The following is a 26,661-nucleotide window of genomic DNA, read 5'->3' on the forward strand; positions in this document are numbered from 1 at the left end:
ATATTTTCAGAAAACAAGGGACACTGGTGGCAGCAGCTTCTGACAGTCACCACCTAGTTTCCTTAAATGCACTGATAGCCAGGACACTGGCTAGAGGCTCCATGCCATAGGCCCTGTGCCTGTACAACAGGACAGGCTGATTTTCCTCCCCATCCCTGTCATTCACCTCAATGAAAAATGAGCATTGGTTTCTTTTTTTCCTTTGGTCCAGTTATTTGCCATACCATAGCGTACAGTTGAGTTTGGAGCCTTGCAAAGATACAGTTAATGAGCAAATTAAAAAACAAAGAGTAAAAAGATTTGAGATTACTTTGGTCCTGCATTTGTCATTCTTTACAACTTCACAATTTAGGTGATAAATTTGCTACTTTTGGGCAGAGGAAACTAAAACTTCTTCAAAAGGATGCCATTTATATTGGGTGGCACTTTTGGGGCAAAACTTCAGGCAGATTTGGAAGCGTAGAAGAGGAAGAGCAGTTTCTGAGCTGCCTGTGGCTTAACTGGAGATAATCTTTTACTGAATCTGAGTCTCCGAGTCTTCTCCTTTCTTAAATGGTTAGGAGAAATTGATGCCCAAATCTGCAGTTCATTTTGCTTAATCAAGGCTGCTGCTTCTTTCACATGTCTCTGAGTAAAGTACTGTGAGTAATGTAATAGTAAATATCTTCCTCCTTTTCTGCTTGGATATTTGTTTATAGGGTACGCTCGATGTAGGACTAATTGATTCTGTCTGTGCCGCTGACAATCCAGATAGGTAAGTAAGTTAGAACCATTCCTAGTGACTTTCTTCGTCTGCTTTTACTAGTCAAAGCCAGATGGCTTATACTTTAGTCTATATATTCTGCTGACCAACCATACATTCAAATGATTCATTATTGTCTACCTTTTGACAGTATCAAACACTGTGTTGAAACAGGAAAGGTAAGAGTGGTGTTCTACGTGGGGGCTTCACTAGCTTCTGGCATTGCTTCATATATTCAGCAGTTTTGTTACCAAGGTAGTCCAAAAGCAGAGGGTTAAGTATTTCTTTCACTTACACAAAGTAACACAGCTGAAAAAGAAAAGCGTATTTTTGAGTCCTTTTGTAGAATCATGGAATCATAGAACCACAGGGTTGGAAAGGACGTACAAGATCATCTAGTCCACACTACAACATCCTGCCATTTCCATTGCTACCACAGCTACTAAACCATATTTCGTAGCTCCACATCCAGATGCCTCTTGAACACTGCCAGGGATGGCGACTCCACCGCCTCCCTGGGCAGCCATTCCAGTGCCTGACTACTCTCTGAGAGAAAAAGTTCTTCCTCATGTCTAACCTAAACCTCCTCTGGCACAACTTGTGGGCATTTCCTCGGGTCCTGTTTGTTGCCTGGGAGAAGAGGCCAAACCCCTCCTCATCACAACCAAGTTGTAGAGTGCAGTGAGATCTCCCCTGAGCCTCCTCTTCTCCAGACTAAACAATAGCAACGAGTAGGCAGAAAATTCTTTTTAACGTTTTGCATTTTATCTTCCTTTGCAAGAATGTTGTATTCCACATGGAATAACAGTTTCCTAGAATAAAATTGTCTTTTATAACAAGCAAGATAATGCAGCATTAGAAAACAAACAAACTGTAAAAAAACCAGGGTATTCTTAATTCCCAAACTAGCAACAGTGTATTGAGAGATAAAATTAATCTGAGTTCAGGTTCTGGCTTGGGTTACAGGATTACTGGCTATGAGGTATATTATTTGCACTGTAAACGTTCATTCCAGTCCTCTCATTGCAAATGTATGAAACAGCTGTCTTTAGGTTACTGGTTTCTCCTTGGTTTACCAGCTTACCATGATCCGGATACTACAAGTAACTGTGATACAGTCACAGCCCAAGCTTCCTAAATAATAAAACACAGATGTCCAAAGCTTTCAAAATGTTAATGAGACATGTCTAATGGTTTTGTTTTTCTCTTGTAATTTTTTTCTTTCCTTTTTTTCTGTTTTTAGTTTTCTAAGAATGTAAATCAGGGATAGAAGGGTTTTCAATTAGGAAATTAATTTGACTGATGTAGGCAATAAAGTATTTCTGTCTTGACTAATGTGAAACCTCTGGTGCAGCTAAAAAGAGAGAAGCTGAGCAAGGAGCTCTATATTCAGAAAGATAGATGGGGCTTCTCTCATTTTCCTAAACTGGGGAAAAGGGGAGCCTGGAAGGTTGGCTACTGTTGGTTGTAACCTTGTTTGATAGCTTAATCTGCTTTAGTTTATACCTTAACTCTATCATTTTTCATGTCTCTTGCTATTGCTTTTCTTTTGGAATCACATTATGCAACTTTCTTGAGTGTGCTTCACACAGCTTAGTCTAAAGCTGACTCCTCCTCAATGATCAGCAAATTTACTCTGTTCAGTTCACATCTCTGTGTGTTTCCTCATCCACCACTTCTGAATAATTTAGCACTGCAGCACCAAAGTGACTGTGACCAAAACATTAAGTTCTGATCTCTCCTTACCTGCTTCTGTCACACTGCTGAGTGCTACCCACAACATGTTTTCTCTGGTTTTATTAAGGTATATTAAATATTAAATGCTACTAAAATATTCAAAGATATTTCTTCTTTCTATTTTTCTGAATTTGCATAATTATAACTTATTTACACACACTTCACATAACTTGATTTACTGTAATCTCTTTTCAACCAATATTCTAATTTTATCTCCTAATTATTTTATTTACTTTATATTGACCTGCATCTGGCTTTTAAACAGCACACACTGGTTTTGGACAGTGCACAGTGCCATCATACTTGGGTGAACCAATCCCACAAACAATTCTAATGGGTTCTAAATTCTACCCAATTACCTTCTCACCAGGACAATAAAATGAAGATCTATGACTTTCCTGTGCATGGGGCAGCCCAGGCTGCATCATTCCCATTTTTTACATCTGGTGTAGCTCTTTGGAAATGGATGGATGTGGTCCTGGGCAACCTGCTCTGGGTGTGCCTGCCCCAGCAGAGGAGTTGCACCAAGTGACCTCCAAAGTTCTCTTCCAACCTCTGTGATTCTGTGCATTCCGAGATGAAAAAAATTGATGGTAAAGGGTTAAAGCAAGTGTTTGTAGGCTGAAAAACCTGCCCCTCTAATCCAGAGAGCCATCAGCACAGTTTGCTCGGGCTGGTTCTTCATGCTTCACTGAATCCCGTGTAGGATTGAATAAAAGCCAAACTCTCATTAAAAATAGATTGTACTGTCTGCAAATTGGGTTGCACTGCATTAAAAATAAAAGAGTCCGTGTTCACATGCTGTTTCACTACAGAGCTTTATAAACTGCAATTGGTTTTGGCTAATGGAACCACTGAAGCAGATACTCTAAATAAATCTGACCCTGAAATAAAGTTCTGATTATGATCAAAAGCTGATTAAAGATTGGGGGTTTTCTCACAATGGATTTGAGATATGACAAGTTGCAATTTAATTTAAACTTTTCCACCACGCAGAGCCCTGGCACTTTGGTGTGAATCTAAAGTAACTGTGTCTTTTTAAATGCATGGTGGTTTTAGCTGCAGTGCTGTTGAAATAAATGTTACAGAGATGGACAGTATTTATCTGAATACAGAATGCAAACAACGAGTAGTGTTTATGCTGATAGCAAGTGAGTTAAACAGTTCATTGATTGTAAAGGCTTTATCGATCTTCATTTGTTTTTGTAGACCCAACTCCTTTGTGATTATTACGGCTAATCGTGTTCTTCACTGTAATGCTGACACACCTGAAGAGATGCATCACTGGATAACGCTGCTTCAGAGGTCAAAGGGGGACACGAGAGTGGAAGGACAAGAATTCATTGTGAGGGGTAAGAACCAAGTTGAATAAAGTGAACAAGGGCCATTAACCAAAAAGGAGATTGTATGGTCTTTGTAGTATGCCAGCACAGCATGGTAATGCTGGAGCCTCATCTTTGTACAGTGGACTTTACTCACAAATTAATAGTTACGCTCCTGATGAGCCAAGTAAGAAATCACTGTAATGACAAAATCAGTTTTGTGAGTTGACAAAAGAATTATTCTATCTGTTTGCCAAAGTTGAAACATTTTCATATGGATATAATACAGTATTTTCATCATTAAACTGTTTGGTAAGTTTAATTGAAGTTGTTTAATATGTTAGCTAAGCAATTCACATAATGTTTTTGTTGTTAAAAGCATGCAACTAACTTTTAGCAACTTAATTTGGTCCGACTTTGTTTTAAAAAAAAAAAGAAAAGTTTGATTCAAATTGTGTTTTTCACAGGATGGCTGCACAAAGAAGTGAAAAACAACCCAAAGATGTCTTCGTTAAAACTAAAAAAGCGTTGGTTTGTTTTGACACACAATTCTTTGGACTACTACAAGAGTTCTGAAAAAAATGCTTTGAAATTGGGTACGCTGGTCCTAAACAGCCTCTGTTCAGTGGTCCCACCTGATGAAAAAATCTTCAAAGAGACAGGTAATTGTATGCTCTGGTTTAAATGTGCTGTATTACCTTCTGTCCTACCTACCTTGTAATGCAACAAACACTGTCCAAGAATATTTTCAATGGATTATTACAGTTGCAGTTTGGTAAATCAAGTTCTAGGTCACTGAGGGATTTTACAAGGACTTAATGGGCAAAAGACCAAAGTAATAATGTACGCAGCAGTAAAAGTTGCTCTCACCAACATTTAGGTTATCATAGATGACCACTGTTGCTAAGTTAGCTTGAACTCTTACTCTTACACATCAAATACCTGGAGAAAGACAAATGGGGAGCGCTCTCCTCATACATTATTCTGTATGCTGAGGAACATTGGCGGAGCAAGTATAAGGATGTGCTAACCTATGTGCTATACCTGAGTCAGCTCCCCACTGCATTTTCAGAACTGGTTTTCAGCTCAGACGTGGCTGTTTGCAAATGAGAAGCAACTGTTGACAGCCCTATATAATCTCACTGGGGTCACCAACACTTCAAAGAGAGTTTTGCTAGTGAAAGATGAAATGGATTTTCTTTAATTGAATCTGCTTCAATAATAAAAAAAAAAAGCCTATACAATGATACAGAGAGGCATCTAGATTTGAAATGCTCTTCTTGTCATAGTTGCCACTTCATTTGTGTAAAATTAATGACTTTTTAATAGAAGTAGTAGCTCATGCATTACACCTGTTAGTATGTGTGCCGTAGATAATGAAAGACCCCTATACAAAATAATCCATTTACAGACAGGACTGGAGAAGCAGGGCCCATCAGCTGTGTCGCAGTAGTCCACTATATTGTCCTGTGATCACTTTTACTGTGATTACTGGGTGAAGTGGAAGGCTGTGCAGTGTTGACTGTGTTCTTATTCTTATGCCTTTTAAAGGAGAAGAAACTCCTTAAAAAAACCACATGTCTGTATTACAGCACTTACTTACAAGTTCTTTGTCTCTGAAAAGCTGCCAACACAATCCAGAATTCAGCACTCGATGTCCGATGGGACTGCATGTGTTTTCTAATAGAAGCTGTGGTATTTTTGCAGCTGTGGCTTCTGTGATTAATAATTTTTATTGCTGTCCTAGGCTACTGGAATGTAACTGTATATGGACGCAAACATTGCTACCGCCTCTATACCAAATTACTTAATGAAGCGACCCGCTGGTCGAGTGCCATCCAGAATGTGATTGACACAAAAGCGCCAATCGATACCCCGACTCAGCAACTAATTCAGGATATTAAGGTAGGAACAAACAGGTGGAGGTGAGAAAAAAAGGCTCTTTCGATATTTGAAATCAGTCTCTCTGCCTTTCAAGATAAAGCAGAAAATATGAGATTTAATCATGCAGTGACATGGGTTGAAATTGTGGAACCAGCAATATTCACTCACTTGCTGAAGGAATTTCTATTTAAACAGTGTAATAACAAAGTATAAAGTGCAGTTTGGACAGGAAAAGTCATTTTTGGGTTTTTTTTGTTTGTTTGTTTTTGTTTTTGTTTTTGTTTTTGCATGAAAACAGTAAGAAGCTGTACTGGTTTGTGTAGCTTACCAGGTGTTGCTGTACCAGGCAGTAGAGTGCAGTGTGTGGGTTCATGGGTTAGCAGACCTCTTCTGCTATGACCTCTCTGAGATGCACACTAGGATGTGGACTAGACAGCTCCTGGGATTGTATTTTTTTCCTTGTGTTTTATTTCTTGATATGTGATAGCTTGGGCTAAGCATGGATCTGCATGATGAGAAACATATTCAGTTAATGCTTACTGCTTTATGCTGGGGACATTGCATGTTACCAGAGGAGGTCTTCCTGAAGATTTCTGCTTTCAGGAGAGGTGATGATGATCTTCAGAAAAGAAACAGAAAATAAAAAAAAGGCAAGGGGGAGAACTACTAACCTTTTCCCTTCGTGAGAGCCTCCCCCATGGAGAAGAATTAATTTCAGGTCTGTGAAGGCTATTCTTCAGAGCAGTAGAAATATGTGGAAATTCAGGATTGACAGAAGACGGTGGTTACCCATTTGTCAGACCTGGGCTAAGAAAGTACAGTATTTAGCTGTCAAAATGGGTGCATCAGGTTTACAGCAGCTGTTTTTCTGGACTGTCTGGTTTATGATAGTTCCTGTAGATTACAGCTGATTGGTTTTGCTGTATAAATAATTCTAAAATAAAATGGATGACAAACATATGGATATAACTCCAGTCATGGAGTACTGGAGTAAGACAATTATAAAATGAAAACGCACTTCCGGAAACTGTATGAAACTTTATTTTTCTCTCCTGCAGCTCTACTGTGGTTAGTTTTTAATTGCATAGATAAAGTAGGCTTTCGCAAGTACTGAGGTTAGGAGGCAGTGAGCATCCATAGCCTACAGAGTGCCGCAGCAGCCACAACTGGAGTTACTACCAGCTAACACTGGTTACACGGATAACTAATCTTTTCACAGGGAACCTAAAGGCACAAAGCATTGCATCACTGCTAATGCTAGACTTAAACTCCTTTTTTTCTTACCCCAATAGGAAAACTGCCTGAATGCTGATGTGGTTGAGCAGATCTATAAGAGAAACCCTATTCTCCGTTACACTCATCATCCACTGCACTCACCATTACTGCCACTGCCGTATGGGGACATCAATCTAAACTGTAAGTTTTTGTGTCATGCTTTTCTCTATGAAAGACTAAGCTGTAGGACATGAGTTTTCAGTCTGTGGCAATATTACAGTAACGGTAGGCAAAATATATTTTTCAGTGAAAAAAAAGTTTCCTTGTTCTCTTACAGAACAATGGGGGGTTGGTCTCGATGATCTCTAGAGGTCCCTTCCAACCCCTACAATTCTGTGATTCTGTGAAGATAGAGAACATCATTTTATCTAGCAGAGAACCATGGGCTTGTGGTGCATCTACAGGGGTGTTACAGATAGGAGGATTGCTGTTGCTGCTGTAATGCTGATCTGTTACTCTCACCTATGCAACTGAGAAGACAGTTTGAAAGCCTGGCACTGAAATGCAGAATTAAGCCCAGTTCATTCAGTCTCCCTGAATCCCTCTCAAATCGTTACTGTTTCATACCCTGTGAAGGGAATTGCACAGCTTCCAATTCAGAACAAGTGTAAGGTTCATCAGTTGTGATGGGAAGTGTTACTTATGTGGCTGGTTAGAAGCTTAATATTTGTAACATATGTCTGTACAGTTTTGTGCTTTGATGTCCAGTAGGCCTAATTGATTCAGACATCAGAGTGATCTCTTCCACCCCTTGAACCCAAGTACTGCATGGTGCTTTTAAGTATGTTGTGAAAGTCGTGAGCCCATGCTGAATAATCTGCAGTACGAGAACCAATCGCCGCCTTTTCCAGCACTGGAAAAGAAAGTTGCAGTTTCATGGCAGAGATCTTGTCTTATTAGTATCGTTTGGATTTAACTGAACTTCTACTGCAGTAGACAAAAATGATGTTGTGTATCTTTGTCACTTTGCATAAGGCACTTCTGCTTTACCGCACTTACAATCTGATTAGCTTATCACTTTCTTGTGACAGTGGCAAAGCAATGCACTCTCGCAGTGTGGATTGCTCTGGAAGGAAGTTTCTCCATAAAAAAAACAACAATCTGATCAAGCAAGATATATATTTTAAGCTAAATTATCAGAAAATTTAAAATGGTAGTTCATGCAATTCAGAATAAATCTTATTAGCAGAATAGCTCATAGAATGAGTTAGCACCATACATTTGAGATGAAAATCATCCTGCATAATAAGGGCTGTAAAGTATCACTGAACAACTCCCATGCTGATTCTGAGTGCTCTCTTTTTCATTTCTCAGTCTAAACACTGTTCTCCCCATTTTTTTGTTCGTAGTGCTGAAAGACAAAGGATACACAACTCTGCAAGATGAAGCAATCAAGATATTTAACTCTTTACAACAGCTGGAGTCTATGTCTGATCCCATCCCTATAATTCAAGGTATTCTCCAAACAGGACACGATTTACGACCTCTTCGAGATGAGCTCTACTGTCAGCTCATCAAGCAGACCAATAAAGTGCCTAACCCTGGGAGCATGGGGAACCTGTATAGCTGGCAAATACTCACCTGCATGAGTTGCACATTTCTGCCAAGTCGCAGCATCCTCAAATATCTCAAGTTCCATCTCAAAAGGTGAGGAGATTTCGGGAATGGAAATCAAGTAGCCTGAGGGACGCTACTGCAAAACTGAGCTGTCAAAATTCTATTTGCTTTTTTTCTGCTGTACCTCAGTGTAGTTTTGTCTTCATTCAGCCACTGTTATTGACAAAAGGGGCGTTGATTACAACAAGATAATTGCTATTATCTTGCTGTCAGATCTGAGCCATTACAATGTTCCTGTAGTTACTGATACAAAAGTAGATGAGTTCTTGCTTTCCATTAGGTTTGGAGAACAAAATGACCATGTATGTTTTCCCACAGTGTAAACCACATCAGAACACTTTGCTTGACAGTGAGATGAAGCTTTGAGTGTGTCAATTAAATAGCATAGAGGATACAGAGGTCATAGAATCTTAGGGGAGTATTTTGTCACTTTCAGGAAAAAAAAACAATTCTCAAGTAAGTAAGTCACAGACTGGCAGCTTAAAGCAATCTTTGTCTTCCAGGGTTCGTGACCAGTTTCCAGGATCTGAAATGGAGAAATATGCACTTTTTACTTATGAATCTTTGAAGAAAACCAAATGCAGAGAGTTTGTGCCGTCACGGGATGAAATAGAAGCTCTGATCAGCAGACAGGAAATGACATCTACAGTTTATTGCCATGGTGGTGGCTCCTGCAAGATTACAATCAACTCACACACTACAGCTGGAGAGGTGAGAAGAGATGACAGAACAGCTATGGCACACAACCAGTTCCTCTTCACATGACAGTTCCAGCCAGTAGCAGCAGTAAACTTCAGAAGCTCCAGGGGTGTCTCCAGCAGTTGAGAGGGCACAGTTGTTCCAGTCAGGGAAGGAGAGGGAAGACTTACAGGTCTTTGTACCCCATCCTGTATATATATATATATATATATATATATATATAGTATATATGAACTGTACTTACTCTGCAGAGAAGTATCCGACTGCAGTTCTCCCTAGTAGGACAAAATACAGGAAAGACTTACAACTCAGTAGAGGCCTTACTGGAATAACTTCAGTAGATACCGGCGTGTGTGAGAGCCACGTTTCTTGCTGAAGATGGACCACTGTATCTGAGTTGTTGAAATACAGTGGTTATATCTGGCCAGGTGATGGTACATGCATGTTCTAAAATAATCATCCTTACTCAGGATAAAAGTTGAATTGGAATTATTTATAGTGACAGTGAGAATATCTGAGGAGCATTTTTAGCCTATGGAAAGCTTAACTCTGAATTTTCTCCTATTTGTTTGTTTTGCCTCTGTGGTCCCACCTTTCCGTGCTGTGGTTCTTCATGTACTGTTTTTCATTAGGTGGTTGAAAAGTTAATTCGTGGTTTGGCCATGGAGGACAGCAGAAATATGTTTGCTTTGTTTGAATACAATGGAACTACTGATAAAGCAATTGAAAGCAGAACCATTGTGGCTGACGTCTTGGCAAAGTTTGAGAAGTGAGTGTGCTTCCCTTTCTCTCACTGTTCTAATAAGTTGCAGTTAATACATTTACAATGGCAGCAATGCTGAATTCTCTCTTTCCTTGCTTGTTTGTGATGACACAGCTGAATTATGCACTTGCCTATTTGTGGAAGGAACAAAAGCATCTTCATTTCTGTTTTTTTTGGGTTTTTTTTTGTTTTTTTTTAACAAATTAATGAGCTGCTTATTTACTTGGGTTTGACTTTTCTCAATCTTGACACCAGTAGAGTAATATTTGTTATTATTATTTCCACATTTTCCTTTCCAATACCACAAAATTTTCTACCATTACTAAAATTGCAGCTGTCTCAATTTTGGGAGAACTGAATTCCAGGCAATCGTTGCCATTCTGAGTACCACTGTCTAACTGCACGTGGAAGTCACCGCAGAATGGATCATAACATTTTTCTTACCAATGAAATTTGAACTACCATAGTGTTGCAGTAAGAAAATGTAGTGCAAGTCTACATTCCTGTTTGTCTCCTTACACTATATGCATGGCAGTCAGCTTCCTTTACCTATATAATAATGGGGGGAAAAAAGGATTGGCTAATGAGCAATCACATTTTTAACAGAACTCAATAATGTTGCTTTTGTCAACAGTTGACTGAGTCACAAATAAAAGATTGCCAAAAGAATTTGTGTTAGAAGAAGTTGACTGAGAACTGAATCAACATTTCTAATTCCTCAATTAGGGATTCCTTAGTTTCTAAATATATATATTTAGAACCCAAGAGTGAGGTACACTGATGAAAAGAACTAACTGCTGTCAATAATACCAGATTGATACCAGGTGCGAGAAAGAAAAATTCGACTAGTGTTAGATTGTTCAGGTGTCAGTTTAGAAAGGAGTTTGATTACAAAGATCTGATCTCTCTTCCCCTTTTCACACACACGAGTAGGCTTTCTGCCACTGCTGAAGCTGGGGAGATGCACTGGAAATTCTACTTCAAGCTCTACTGCTTCCTGGACACAGAAAATGTCCCCAAAGATAGCGTGGAATTTGCCTTCATGTTTGAGCAGGTAAGGAGATAGGTTTTATTTTGAAGCACTTATAAGAGAAGGAAGAAGCAAGAAGTCTAGTCACCATGGGGAATGTTCTGACTGAGCATCTTGTTTGGCTAAATGTGCTTCTCAAGCAGCATCAGCTTATGCTGATGTAACTGATTGACCTTGAATTTCCAAAAGATTAAATCAGTTGTGCAGAGATCCAGGATTTGAGACTTGGTTCAGAATCACAATCCTTGTGCTACAGACCGCAATAACATATAAACATTTTCTTAATTTTATTATTAAAGATGTGCTTTTTTCCCTCAGTCATGTTTATTACAAAGCTGTGGAAGGGCTTTGCTCATTTGGTTGGAAACATCAGTTTCACAGTCAGATTATTAAATGCAGTGAGTAAAACCAGATAGCCATTTCTTCCTAACATATAGTTGCAGATGACATCCCAAATAAGCATTTTGATCCAGATTTTCTCCCCTTCGCACATTTTTTTCCTTCTTAGTAATCCAGTGTTCCTACACATTTGGGTTCTGTACTAGTAAGTGCAAATTCCTCTTGAGCAAGATCATCAATTGCCTTGAAGTTCTTCTGGTAAATCCTGCCTTATCCAGCTGAACGATCTGGCATGAGAATTTACCACACCTGATTGATGTGATGGATTATTTATTTCAGATCCAGTGTTTGCTTTGCACAAAGTCTACGTCCTGTTTCTCAGTCTTTTTAGAGACTTTGTTTGTACATGAAAAGCAATCTTTGTCCCCACTTTAGGCTCACGAAGCAGTGATTAGAGGACACTATCCTGCTCCTGAAGAAACCCTCCAGGTCCTTGCAGCTTTGCGTCTCCAGTACCTTCAGGGAGATTACACTCTGCATACCACCATACCAGACCTGGAGGAAGTCTATCCCTTGCAGAAGCTGAAGTCTCGGATTACTCAGTCTACCAAAACATTCACTGCAACAGAGAAGGCTGAGAAGAAACGAGCCAGCTTTCTTGAAGGAACGCTGCGGAGGAGTTTTCGCAGCGGCTCTGTCAGCAAACAGAAGGTTGAAGAGGATCAGATGTTAGACATGTGGGTCAAAGAGGAAATCTCAGCTTCCAGGACTAGTATTATTGACAAATGGAAAAAACTGCAGAGGATGAACCAGGAGCAGGCTATGGCAAAGTATATGGCTTTGATTAAGGAATGGCCTGGCTATGGGTCAACGCTGTTTGATGTAGAGGTGAGTAAAACCTTCAGAACACTCAAAATACAGCTTATACTGTGTGGTTCGTGATTTCATTACAGTGGTGAGATCATAAATACCATATCACAATGCTCAGACAGCTGATACAATAAAATGTTATGTGTTAAAAGCATACTCTAGTTAGCATGCATTGTAGCCATTTAAATCCACTACTTACCATAAAATAAGTGAGTATTTTATGGGACAGAGGCAGTATAGGTCGGGTACAGGCTTAGGAGAAGCATAGAGCACTGCATTCAAAGATGGACTAGCAGTACTTTTTTTTTTTTCTTTTTTTCCCAAAACGGTTACAGACAAGAACCTCAACAGTAAGTGTGGCGTGGCTCCCTCTGTTACCTTCACTTTTAATTTCCATCCTTCCCTCTAGTGCAAAGAAGGGGGATTCCCACAAGAGCTGTGGCTCGGAGTCAGCGCTGATGCGGTTTCTGTCTACAAACGTGGGGAAGGAAGGCCTCTGGAAGTGTTTCAGTATGAACACATCCTGTCGTTCGGAGCACCGCTTGCCAACACCTACAAGATCGTGGTGGATGAGAGAGAGTTGCTTTTTGAGACTAGTGAGGTAAGAGCAAGAAGGCATCTTTTACTATTCTAGTCTTCCTATTCAGACTACTTTGTAATTAAAGAATTTGCTGCAAATGTTACCAGGTTTTTTAAAAATCCCTGTAAAGCTAAAAGGAAAACATAGTGAGATGGATAGAAATACTGAGCGTCGCTATTTAGCTGCAAAAGACTTTTGTTGAAAGCTCAGTGGTTTTATATTGTTAGCGTAGAATTCATTCACATAGAGTTGCCTCACTCAGGACTCGATGCTCTTTCTATTCTCTTGGCAGGTGGTTGACATTGCAAAGCTGATGAAAGCTTACATCAGTATGATTGTGAAAAAACGCTACAGCACCTCTCGATCAGTGAGTAGCCATGGAAGTCAGGGCAGCTCCAGGTGAAAATAAAGCCAGTTCTGCTGTGCTCTAAACAGAAGAAATTGCTGCTTGGCCTCAAGATGACCTGGCGATACTGATCACATCTGTTGACAAGCTAACCAAGTACCTGAATTTCCAAGGAAAATACCTTCCAGCCTTCTTTTTAGAAAGACCACAGGGTGAGGAGGGAAAAATCAGCTGAAATACTCACTGGCAGTTCCACATACTGGAACTGCTGGCTTGTTGAAAGCTTTCCAACGTCTTATTACCTTCAGTTGATGTAACAGATGCCTTAAGACTTGATCCACTGCAACACAAGCAGTATTAAGTGCCTTATGACATTAAACTTGCCTTGTATTGACCTAAAATTGCTGGTAAAAATCAAGGGGAATTTTTTTGCCCTTACAGAACACTGAAAACAGAGTTGTATTCATCCATTCTGCACTAACTTACTGGTCTGCATATATGTGGGAAGAGGGAGGGGAGAAGAGCAAGGTATATTTTTTTTTGGAGAGCTGCTGGCAGCCTTCCTGAGAGATGCCACCACTTAGTTTCCCCTCGCCTCCACTGATGTGCACGTTGCACATGCCTATTTGAGCTGTCGGTAAATTTGACTAATTTTATTCTGTATTTCGTAAGTCCTTCAAAGCAAAGGGAATAAGTATGTGCAATGGTGTAAACAGTCTTTCTGTACATTTTAATAGTTCAGAGCTATAGTTGTTACAATTGTATGGTTACTTTATGAGCAGTTTTATTAACAGGTAAATTCCAAAATTTTCTTACATTGATTTTACTATTGCAAATATATATTACCATATGAGTAGCAGAAGCCTGTGTTCTGTATCTGCTGTATTATAGAGATGTAGCTGAGAATATTTATAGACTGCCCTAATGCAGAAATACAGTTATCAGTTCCAGTGCTCCATAATGTCAGCTTAAGTTTTTAATATTTTCTTTTAAAGGCACCGCTCACTTACAATCGTGGCTGGACTCTCAGAGGTCGGAGCCATTCAGAGTTGAGTAGAGAATGCAAAGTTGTACAACGCAACTGCTTTAATACGGAGTTCTCTATTTTACCTGGTTGCCTAATGAAGGTTCTTGACAGTACCCTGTAAATACATTGGGGAATATCAGCTAATAGTACGCTGATTTTGGACTTCTATTTTTGTACAGAAATACTGTAATATAAAGCAAAACTTTGATCAAAGGTATCTTTTAATTCACAGAAAAGAAAGAAAGAAAGAAAGAAACCTGAAAAATTGTACTGTTATTAAAAAAACTCAGCCTTTAAGGAATTATGCCTACTTACTCAAAAACAAACAAGTCCAGCAATAAAGAAAATGTATGTATTGTCTTTTGTTTTCACTCTGTACCGCGTTGGATTTGCAGCAAACCCTTTTGCCAAGCCAAGAACACAGTGTGACTCCATATGTGCTTTTCTTGAAAAGATACACGTGTTTGTGCTGTGTTGAGAAGTTCCCATCTGCTCAAAACGACCTACTTGATCAAGATACGTGTCAGTTACACAAAAACAACAAAAAGGAAGGACTGCTGAGCAATCCCACTCCACAGGCAGTATGCAAGTAAAGCTTTTGCTATTTGCATAGCCACAGTGTAAGCTAGCTGTTTTTTATTAGCCACATACAATACGTGCACATAACATGTGGAGGCTACAGGGCTTGCTGCTCTTAGCAAGGCACCCTTGGGGTAACACAAAATATAGGCTTCAGCCAGCACAGCAAGAGGATTTAGTTTTGTCCAAGTGCTGCTTATGAACATGCTCAGGTAAGTTCCTGCCACAACAATATTATTAATGGGAGTTTTTATGCTTGTTTCTTTATAAAGAAAAAGGAGGGGGACAGCAGAAGCTGTTCAGTCAAGCCTCAGCATCCACCCAGGTAAATGGCAGGATGAAGTGGCAGCTGAAAAGGAAATGCAATCGTGCATCAGCCTATTAGCACACCAGTATCCCAACGCCTCGGAGCTGGCTGTGCCTCAATCCCACTCGTGTCCTCAGGCTTCAGTCTAAGAAGCACTTTCCCTCCTAATACAAACACATTCCATTTGTAAGGGTGCCAGAATTCTTAATAATCTTAATTATACAAGTTACGCACAGGAAATTGCTACACCCAAGAAGTGTTGCATCAGAAACCTAGGTGCCAAGCCCCACATTTCTGAGCCGTACAGCTCTAACAGCAGGTACGTGCAGGTTCGTGCCAGTACAAACACCTAACAGACATGCTGCCGAGCGGCAAGGAGACCTTACAGCAACTCAGGCAGAGCAGTGGGAATTTCTTGGATGCAGACAACCTCTTGTTCTCATAGGACATACACTCCGGGTCACCATTTACAGCTCTGCCAATTAAATACGGAAGAGTACCAAGCAAATAATGAATTTAAGTAATTCTGTACATTGGTCGGCCCTAGAAACACTGTTTCATTGTCTGCAGATAGAAACTGGAGCTGGCACACAGCGACTGCAAGCTGGATGAGGTTGCAGAGAGAGGCGTTTGGAGTATGTCAACAAGACTTTACATCTGTCCTTATTTCTTTCAAACTACAGTTTTTAATTCCAGTTAAATTCACATTGCAAGCAAACACCTACAAAGCTTTTATCTTGAAGGAATCCATGTAGAATATCTCCTACAACACATGGCAATCCTTTTGCCTTTGGTGCAACACATTGAAACTACAAATACTATGGCAGCCATGGGAACCAAGCAGAAGAGGTCAGCAGTGATCCAAAGGAATCAACCACTGGAGTGGTTCCAACTGTAGTACGAGCTTATCTGTATCAGAACAGGAAGGTGGAGTCCTTTCTTCATTGCTGTTGTCCAACAGATGTTTGATTAGGACAAGCAATATCTAGTCAGGCTGTTTCTTAGACATACCAACATCTTCGTTCATCATGGGCAGACATGAAATGAAAAATGCATTAAATATGAGTGGGTTTGGTGAAAGGGATACCAATAAGATAAACCCACTCCTCCTTCCTAATATAGAATGATAAGTAGTAGTTGGATCATCTTCCAGCCTTCATTTACAAGACTACTCAAGCTGAAACTTTCTTTAAACCAACTTCTCTCAAAAGCATGTTCTTCATTCCCCTTCATCAGCCTTATAGCATTTTCCAACATCTGATAAAGATGATACAGAGATAGAACTGTGCAGTGTCCTAAACCCCTTACAGTTGCTTTGTAACAACAGTATTCTTATCTACTGCAATTACTTTACCTACCTTATTTGCCTTTTTGATAGTGATTTTTTTTGATTCTTCATTGGAATTTTATATGCATAAGGATGAAAGGGGGATAAAGTGCCAAATGCAGTCAACTGACAAGCCTTCAACTTACTCCATAAATTCTCAAAATTAGTTCATAAGTAATATTTTTTCATTGTTTTTCACGTCTCGTTTCTCTTACTCCGTCCATGAGATCATCTAGTGCTCTCTGCAGAAAGCCACAGTGAATGACAAGCACTTTTCCAGGCCTCCAACCATCTATTCCCAAGTGAAATTCCTTGTTCCTTCTGTCCTTCCTCAGAGCATGCTGGCAGACCCCAGCCTCATGCAGCCTTAGCAGAGCAGACTTGGCAGAACTCTGCCAGACAGCAGTGGGCACTGCAGTTCTGGCTATGCACACATTCACTGCATGAAGTCATTACTGACTCTCTCTCGTACACATTCAGCAAATCCATGCAAGGGGTTACAGTAATTTGGTCCAGAATTAGATAGATGAATATCAATTAATGTTATTAAAACTTCTACGTCATGATTAAACAGACAAGAACTCAAGACATTTTGGAGTTGAACAACACCTATGAATTGTTGCATCATTACTTCATGAGGTGGCTGAAAAGTATGGTTTCTAGGCTAAAAACATCTGTTTTAAGTGGTTTCTTTCTTAACAGGTTTCAGCTGTAGCCTGTGAACATACTTTTTTTTTCAGAAAATCCTTTGTCTCAGATCCTAGACAGATACATAAAAATATTTTCTTTGATCCAATTGTATTATCCAAGCAATGGTGCAAGACCACATCAACAACTCAGAAAGTGGAAACGTGCATTGTTATGTTAGCTCAATTCTGTAAAACCAGAAAAGAACACTGCATTTGAGAAAGGAGCATTTACTATTGCTGTCACACATATCAACCATGCAGAAAGAAGTATTTCTTGCAGAGGTGTGAGAGCATCCTGTCGGAAGAAAAAACTAAAACTGCCCACTAAGCATACATGCATTCATTACTTCATAGCTGGGTTACAGCTGAGAGTTCACTGCATTGAGGAGCAGCGTAACCTAGTGGAGAAGGAAAAAATTACCAAGGTCTAACAGTTCTGCATAAGAAACAGCATCACCATTCACACAATTGTGTCAATGTTTTGTTCTTATTTTTTTCTCTTGTACTACCTTCTCTTAGCTTACAGGGCCAATGGGTCCAATGAATTCAAGCTGCCCCACGAACATTTCATTGTTACAAAAGAAAAGATTGAGAAGTCTGGATTGGGAAACTCCAATTTCACTTACGATGCTGTGCATATAAATTTCTCCCATAAATGTACATCTGGGCACACATGGTGTTAAAAATACCAAGTTTTCATTTCATCCTACCAACTAATATTGTCTACCACAACCCAGTGTAATTACGTGTACTCTAAGCTGTCTCATAACCTCAGACAACGAGTCGTTTCATTATAAGGTCGCACACAAGCTTTTGCAAGCACAGACTTCTCTTAAGATTTGTTTTAGAAATCAACCACGGCTTTGATTTGTAAATTACAAGTTTTTGTGTTTTTCGTTATTTATATTGGGAAAGTACCTGGGAAATCTGATTGAGATTGCATCCTGTTTATTATGCTTGGCACCGTGCAAACACACATTATGAGGTCAGTAAAGACTTTAATCTGCAAAAACTTCAATCAAATAGAGAAGACAAAGAGCAGGTCAGGAAGACACAAGGAAGCAATGCAATTTTCCCCTCAGCAGGACAACAGGGATGCTAGAGTTAGAAGGAAGTGAAGCCATCCAGAGGCATCTTGACAAACTCGAAAAGTGAACCCATGTGAACCTGAGGTTCAACGTAACAAAGTGCAAGGTTTTGCACTTGGGTCAGAGTGACCACAGATATCTGTACAGACTGGGAGATGAACTCTTTGAGAGTAGCCCTGCAGAGAAGGACCTGGGGATCCTGGCAGATGAAAAACTGAACGTGAGCCAGCAGTGTGCTCTTGCATCTCAGAAGGTATTGTGGTTCTATAAGAAGAGAGGTGGCCAGCAGGGACAGGAAGGTGATTGTTCCTCTCTACACTGCCCTCATGAGGCCCCATCTGGAGCACTGCATCCAGGTGTGGGGCCTCCAATACGGGAAAGACGTGGAGTTGTTGGAGAGGGTCCAGAGAAGGGCCACAGAGACGATCAGAGGGCTGGAGCACCGCCCCTACGAAGACAGGCTGAGGGCGCTGGACTTGTTCAGCCTGGAGAAGAGAATGAGGTCTCCTTGCAGCCTTCCAGTATTTAAAAGGGGATTATAAACAGGAAGAGAATCGACTTTTTACAAGGATAGGCAGTGACAGGACAAAAGGGAATGGTTTTAAGCTAGTGGAGAGGAGGTTTAGGTTGGATGTCAGGAGGGAATTCTTCACAGAGGGAATGGTGAGGTGCTGGAACAGGCTGCCCAGAGAAGTTGTGGATGCTGCATCACTGGAGGCGTTCAAGGCCAGGTTGGATGGGGCCCTGAACAGCCTCCTCTAGTACCAGATCTGGAGGTTGGTGGCTCTGTGGCGGAGTGGTAGGAACTCAATGATCCTTGAGGTCCCTTCCAACTCAAGTCATTCTGTGATTCTATGATTCTAAGATTCCATGAAATAGAGGGCAGATCTCTCCACTCCCAGCCAGTGCTATATTTTCCAGATCATTATAACTTTAAAATGCCAGGAGAGTCATAGTCCTGCTGATAACAAAGTGTTACGCTTTGTTTCTTTAAATTATTTTCTTCCATAAATTGTCCTTTTTTAGATAAAGAAGGATGAGCAAATTTATTAGCATGACAGAAGAAAAAATTAGTAGGCACTAAGCAGCATACAGTCTTCCATAAAGAAGGCCTTATTGCCTAATGTTCTTGAAAAATATAACTTCAGACAAGATATTCCATACTGCATTTGACACACAACAGTGCTTCTAGAACAAAGAAGCCGGATGCAAAGCTGATGGCTGAAAGAAACAGCAGAGGGCAGCCTCTAAAAGCATTTCTGGGAGGCGACTGACGTTTTCTCGAACTGCCAATTGTGGCTCTGAATTTCCCCGCATTTCCTCCGGCTACTATCAGTTACAACAACTGAAATATATCTGTACTGAAGCCCAAGACCTGGAAAACTAAGCTGAATCCTGTGTTTCAGAAGCACGTGGCAGGGGATGAAGGTGGAATAGGACATTTAGTGCCTGCCGTTTTAATAGATACACACACTTGTATGTAAAATCCTTCAGTAGATGCAACACAGCCCTAACTGTGTGATCAAGTAACGTAGGACAACAGTGAACACATTCCTGCTATCTGTTTTAAGATTATGGTATATTCCATTTAAATAAAAGAATAAATGTTTTGCAATAGAGAGACCTTTTAGATGCTGAAAAGCTCAGAGGGTGGGCATCAAAGGTGAAAAACTCTTTGGCAATTATTAATTGTGAAGCTCTATTTTACTCTATATTTTCATTAGGATAATAATGTTAATTAGGAAGCATTAAAATAAACAGTTATAACTACTGGGCACCTGAAGAAATACATTCTACTGGGAAGGAGCAGAAGAGAGTGTAAAATAAAGCTCTGCCCTAGAAACAAGTTGGAATTCTTTGATGGTGTCAATGAACTGTGAATGAGGGGCACACATTTTAGGTGGATTTCCAGAAGGCTTTTGGCTAAATCCATCACCTAAGGTTCCTAAAGAAGGCATGTAGCCACAGAAGCAGCAAAGCTCTGATGTGGGAAAATAATTGGCTAGTAGATAGGGAAGGGGCAATGAGGCAGAATGGTTCATTCTCGACACTGGAAGGAGACCAACTCTGAAGTTCTGCAGGGGTTCTGCAGCACCAGGTGAAGTCTGGGGAAAAACCAATCCCAGATTCAACCGTACAGCAACAAGCTCTTGACTGATCAATATCAGCAAAGGACAAAATTGTGAGGTTTTAGCAGTTCCTGGAAAATATCAACTCATGATTTCGAATCAGTTAAAATAAATACATGCACAAATAAATAAAATGAAAGAAAGACGTTAGAAATTATTACAAAAGGCACAGAGCAAACCACGGAGCATTAACATGAAACTATTAAATCTATGATCTCCTCCCATTTCAAATGCAGTGCTGATGTGACTAGAACTGAAGAAGGTATCTTAGAACTGGAATTTTTCAAGGAGGGGCAACAAAGATGTTCACTGGTGCAAAAGTGCTTCCATCCAAAGAATGATTACAATAGGACTCTTCAGTCTCAGAACAGAGACAAGTTAGTAAGTGGCATGGTGACAACTGGATACAGAGTCAGTAATCATACAATTGATAGGACAGTTGTCATTGATAGGACAGGGAAGTGATTATTCCTCTCCTTCCACCATTTATGAGATCACATAAGGAATACTATGTCCAGTTTTGGCTGCCCAGCACCACACACCTGCTGATGTACTGGAAGCAGGCCAAAGGCTCCCCAGGAGAGGCTGAAAGAGCTGGGTTTGTACACTCGAAGACAGAAGGTTTTTAGAATCATAGAATGGTTTGGGTTGGAAGGGACCTTTAAGATCATCTAGTTCCAAACGCCCTGCTATAGGCATGGACACCTCACTCTAGACCAGGTTGCTCAAAACCCCATCCAGCCTGGCCTTGAGTGCTTCCAGGTATTCCAGGAGTGCTTCCACAACCTCTCTAAGCAACCTGTTCCAGTGTATCACAGAATCATGGAATCATAAAATTGCTCAGGTTGGAAAAGGCCTTAAAGATCATCAAGTCCAACTGCAACCTAGCCATACTACCCTAACTCTAAGAACCCTCAGCTAGATCAAGTTGTTGAGCACCACATCCAAACGGTTTTTAAACAAATTCAGGGATGGTGACTCAACCACTTTCCTGGAGAGCCTATTCCAGTGCTTAACAATCCTCACAGTAAAGAATTTCTTCCTGAAATTTCAGTCTCACCACCCTTATAGTAAAGAATTTCTTCCTGACAGATCTAGTCTAAATCTACCCTTTTCCAGTTTAAAGCCATTTCTCCTCATCCTGTTGCTACATGGCCTTATAAGTCTCTCCTCAGCTTTCCTGTAGGCCCCTCCAGGTACTGGAATGTCATCATAAGATCTTCCCAGAGCCTTCCCTTCTCCAGGCTGAGAAGCCCCAGCTCTCCCAGCCTATCCTCTCAGGGGAGATGCTCCAGCCCTCTGATCATCTTCATGGCCCTCCTCCGGATCTGCCCCAACAGCTCCATGTCCTTCTTGTGTTGGGGGCCCCAGAACTGGAAGCATTACTTCAGATGGGGTCTCACAAGAGCGGAGAAGCAGAATAAAACTCATTTCTATTGATGCAACCCAGAATATAGTTGGCCTTCTGGACTGTGAGCACACATTGCCGGCTCATGTTGAATCCTTCTTCAATTGACTCTCCCAAATCCTTCTCCTCAGGGCTGCAGTCAAGCCATTCTCTGCCTAACTTGTATCTGTGCTTGAGATTGCATCAAGCTGGATGCAAGACCTTGCACTTGGTTCATGGGGATCTACTTGCCAAATACCTTGTGTATGGTTATAGAGCAGAGAGAGTCAGAGTCCTTCTCTTGGAGGTGCACAGAAGACAAAAGACAAAAATTGCAGAATTAGAAATTTTGAATAGATAATAAAAGATTCTTCACAGTGAAGGGGCCAAACACTGGAGCAGGCAGTATCTACAACCCTTGGAGACCTTCAGAACAAACGTGGGCATGACGTGAAGCATCCTGACATCAACAACTACAAAGGTGTTTTGAGTAATTATCCATGTGGAGAGAAAGGTCAGGCCAAACATCTTCCAGATGTTCCTTCCAAGCTAACTTATTGTTTGAGTCCGTGATGAAACAAAGCAAACAGAAAGCGAGCTTAAAAGGAGAGGTAAATCTAGACAACAGGTGACAGACCTATGGCACTCCTTGACACTGTTGCATTCAAGAATATAAATTCAAGGAGCACTTGGAAGAGAAGTGCAGTAGGGAATTACTAAACAGACAAGCCGTGTTTGGCTCAAAGCACTGCCAGAACAGAAGACAGGCTGAGAGACAGTGAAAGAGACAAACAAAATATTGAAGTGCTCTGGGTTCTGTAGTTTGATTTTTGTTGTCTTCATTTCTGAGAAGTGCCCACTCTTAATAGCTATTAAAAAGAAGCAAACTGGAGAACACAGAACAGACTTTTTAAAAGTCATTTTTTAATTATGTTAAACAATATGCGTAGCGTATCAAGGCTCTTGTTCACCTCTCAAGATCTGTCCTTGTCATTTGGATTAGATTCCGATTTTTCATAGATCTCAAGAGGTAAACAAGAACCTCAATCATTTATGTTTTGTCAGATTGTATGCTTAATATACTTTCACTCGTTAATAAATGCTCTTTTTAATTAAAGACGTGTCTTGCTTTTATCCTTAACCTCATTTTCATTGGTTTTAAAATCATCAATACAACTGGTTGTGACAAACATTTGTAATTACCTAATGGGGCAGTAATTTAGGCTGGAAAGAGATTTTTGACCCTGACATCAGATCAGAAACACCCCTTAGTTCCACACAATATCTTTTTCCGGATGTGTGATTCAACAGCATACTGACACCTCATACAATGAAGAGACAGTGAAAAAGATAGATAGCCATCAAAGCTTTTAAAGTATCAGATTCATTCAGTATGGGATTCAATTGTGACAGCAAGAATTCAGAGTCTTCTTTGGATTCAGTTTATTGTCAGTGGTGAAAGACTAACTACGTTAGTTACAAAGAAAAATTACTCTGTGTATAATTTTTCCCAGAAAAAAAAACATCATTTTCAATACATCAGGCCTAAAGACAGCTTTTAATAGGTTAGCATCCAGAACAATTCACTGCGCTGCACAAAAACTTATTCAGGAGCTAAACTTCAAACTTCAAAAAATGCTGTCAGTTTGTCTATAAATATCAAGCTATGCATTTTCCACCGGAGATATTTTTGATTACTGCATATCATTTTGATCAGGAATCCTGAAACCAACATTGTTACTCCACGCTGACATCAGAATTTTCAGACACATTTCAGAAGCATTAGAAGGCTTTGATAACTGTAAGCTTCTTTCATGCAACCATTTAGAAATCTTTCTCCTCATGCTTCATCCATCATTTACATCACAGTCCTTGACACCAGAACGGCACTCTCTACTCTAATTGTGTATGCAGCTGTGCACTGGGTACCAATCCTAGATTTTTCCTGCACAGATAGCACACAAATCTTTTAAACTCAAGCAGTCAAAACATCAAACTACAGACAGATCAAGGCCAGAGAGCATATTTACTGCCACATTTAACATCTAAAATGCAGTGCATCACAAATGAATGAGCCATCTTTTCTCTCACACTGATGTTTATACCAGAGTGCTTTCAGTAAGTTCAGTCACATAAATCAGACCAAGCTCAGTCATATAAATCACACCACTAACTATCAACAGTGGAAAAGAAAAGCTGTCATCCATCAATACATGAGGCATGTTTTCCATTAGCTAAATAACAGTAACTATTCTGGAAGATTTTTTCACTAATTTCCATTCATATCCTTTATGGCAGGTCAGGAAAGCAGAGACCTGTAGTGCAGAACGGAAGCAAGTTTAATCAAGATATGGAAGAGTTGTGTACCTATAGCCTGCCCTGCCCTCTGAAACCATCCTTCATCATCCCTGTTTCCTGGAGAGCAGGGGATCCTTGAAGTCCTTGTGTATGATTTAATCAAAGGGACAGTCATGTGGTGTCTAAGTGCAGGGGCATTCAATCATATTCCACTCTTTTTAAAAAGCACAGAATATCGGACAGGGTTACTTACCTAAAATCTGCCATGGCTGTAATCCTTAGGGCCATAGGACTACAGTGCCTCTGTCAGCATTTCACAAATTCAATACAAACTAATAGCTAATGTTGGTTAAACTCAAATTTAAATATTATAACCCAAGGGTGCTTTCTGTGGCTAACTATCCCACGCTCACTTTCCAGTGCATGAGGAACACCTGACTTCTATCCCAGCTTATCTCGTAGCTGTTTGGAGTCAGCTAGACTTAGATTCTGAATAGGTCAGCCCACAATACCAAAATAACTGAACACTGGCAAGGGAAAGATAGCTGCTACTGGCTAAGCTGGGGAAGGTTTGATAGTATTATAGACAGCACTAACCATAACAAGCAGCTTGGCACACACAAATCATCCTAAAATGGCTTCAAAGAAGGAGAACTGCTTTTCCTCCTTGTCAGGGGTCCCTATTTTTACTCCCACATACTCATAAAACTGCCTCTACTCCCACTCCCCAAAAGAGGCATTCAGAATCTGCAGGCATCCACTGCACCCTAGAGACCAGCAGAGGTGCTGGAGCAGCATCAGAGAGCTCAGCAGCTAAGCAGTAGCCTGCACCCCTATGAGACAGCTGCCTATTTGCCAGCACTGGAGGGGCACGCTGTCTTGATGAAGCCTTTTTAGGGCAAAGTTCCATCCATCAGCAAAGGGCTGAAGGAAAACAACAAAGTATTTGTTGCTCTAGCCTTGCTGAAGCTCCTTCCCAGGCCTTACTTTTCCATCTATATGTTGTTGGGTTACAAGGAAAGCCTGCCTCTTTCCTTTTACTCTCTCAGACCTTCATAAACAATACCTAATCACTTTCAAACACTCACAGGCATGTGGAATCATAAGCAACAGAACTCCCTCCCAAGGTCGTCTGCTCAAAACTCACAGAAAATCCGGAAACCCACAGCCAATCACAGCTGAACCAACTCCTCAATCTTTTGTCTTTCTTTACCTCAGAGAAATAAAAGGTACGTTCACCTCTAAGTGAACAGGGCTACTTTTGCTGCACTGGTCAAGTGAAGGAGGGTGTTTACCCAATTAAGACTGAAATAGATGTTAATCTACAATCCAAAATTACTGTATTTCTGTGAGTTTTCACTGCAGGAGCCAAGTATTTAATGAGTTACTAGATTTCATGCAACTTACACTGACAGACACGTTCTTTGAATCTCATTGCATGCACCGGTACAGGTTGGGGGATGACCTGCTAGAGAGGAGCTCTGCAGAGAGGGACCTGGGCGTCCTGGTGGATGACAGGTTGGCCATGAGCCAGCAGTGTGCCCTCGTGGCCAAAAAGGCCAATGGCATTCTGGGGTGCATTAAAAAGAGAGTGGCCAGCAGGTCGAGGGAGATGATTGTCCCCTTCTACTCTGCCCTGGTAAGGCCTCATCTGGAGTACTGTGTCCAGTTCTGGGCTCTCCAGTACAAAAAAGACAGGGATCTCTTGGAAAGAGTCCAGCGGAGGGCCACAAAGATGGTGAAGGGCCTGGAGCATCTCCCCTGTGAAGAAAGGCTGAGTGAACTGGGTCTGTTTAGCCTCGAGAAAAGACGACTGAGAGGGGGCCTGATCCAGGTTTATAAATATCTGAGGTGTGGGGAACAGAGTGGCGAGGCCAGACTCTTTTCAGCAGCATGTGGAGACAGGACAAGGGGAAATGGCCAGAAACTGCAGCATAGGAAGTTCCGCACGAATATGCATAAGAACTTCTTTATGGTGAGGTTGACGGAGCACTGGAACAGGCTGCCCAGGGAGGTTGTGGAGTCTCCTTCTCTGGAGATATTCAAGACCCGCCTGGACACCTACCTGTGCAACCTGGTGTAGGGAACCTGCTTTGGCAAGGGGTTGGTCTTGATGATCTCTGGAGGCCCCTTCCAACTCCTACGATTTTGTGATTCTGTGATTTTGCCTGTTCAGCAATTGATGCTCAAGGGATGTATCTCAGCAGTTATGCTCTCTGGGGTTTGAAGTTGGCCTCTTCTCCTGCGTAATAAGATGGAATGGCCCTCAAGTTGTGTCAGGGGAGGTTCAGCTTGGATATTAGGAAAAAATTCTTCTCAGAGAGAGCGGCGAGACCCGGGAACAGGCTGCACAGGGAGGTGGTGATGTCACTGCCCCTGGGTGTGTTCAAAAAACACGACGATATGACACTGAGGGACGTGGTTTAGCAGGCATGGTGGGGATGATTTAATGGTTGGGCTGGATATTTTAGTGGTCTTTTCCAACCTAAACGACTGTATGACCCGGACTGTACGCCGGGCTGGCGGCTGGCGGCTGACAGCTACCCGCTACCCGCCACCGCCAGGCACCGCCCTCAGCCCCGCCCTCCCCATGCACCTGCCACGCGCACGCGCAGCCCCTCGTGAC

General features: G+C 41.0%; 1 protein-coding gene across 1 annotated transcript in view; it reads left to right on the forward strand.

Annotated features, from left to right (window-relative positions):
* The window catches only part of MYO10 (myosin X), a 121,464-nt gene extending 106,873 nt beyond the window's left edge, over positions 1–14,591 (forward strand). Inside the window, exons 29-40 of the mRNA XM_031552780.1 lie at positions 699–754; positions 3,689–3,831; positions 4,269–4,463; positions 5,549–5,706; positions 6,978–7,101; positions 8,310–8,607; positions 9,081–9,288; positions 9,909–10,045; positions 10,973–11,093; positions 11,844–12,296; positions 12,688–12,879; positions 13,151–14,591. Coding sequence (XP_031408640.1) covers positions 699–754; positions 3,689–3,831; positions 4,269–4,463; positions 5,549–5,706; positions 6,978–7,101; positions 8,310–8,607; positions 9,081–9,288; positions 9,909–10,045; positions 10,973–11,093; positions 11,844–12,296; positions 12,688–12,879; positions 13,151–13,261 — 2,196 coding nt within the window. The 3' untranslated portion in view covers positions 13,262–14,591. The remainder of the gene's footprint in view (positions 1–698; positions 755–3,688; positions 3,832–4,268; positions 4,464–5,548; positions 5,707–6,977; positions 7,102–8,309; positions 8,608–9,080; positions 9,289–9,908; positions 10,046–10,972; positions 11,094–11,843; positions 12,297–12,687; positions 12,880–13,150) is intronic.
* The last annotated feature ends 12,070 nt before the right edge of the window (positions 14,592–26,661 follow it).

Source organism: Meleagris gallopavo, chromosome 3 (genome assembly GCF_000146605.3).
Source record: "Meleagris gallopavo isolate NT-WF06-2002-E0010 breed Aviagen turkey brand Nicholas breeding stock chromosome 3, Turkey_5.1, whole genome shotgun sequence".
Lineage (NCBI taxonomy): Eukaryota > Metazoa > Chordata > Aves > Galliformes > Phasianidae > Meleagris > Meleagris gallopavo.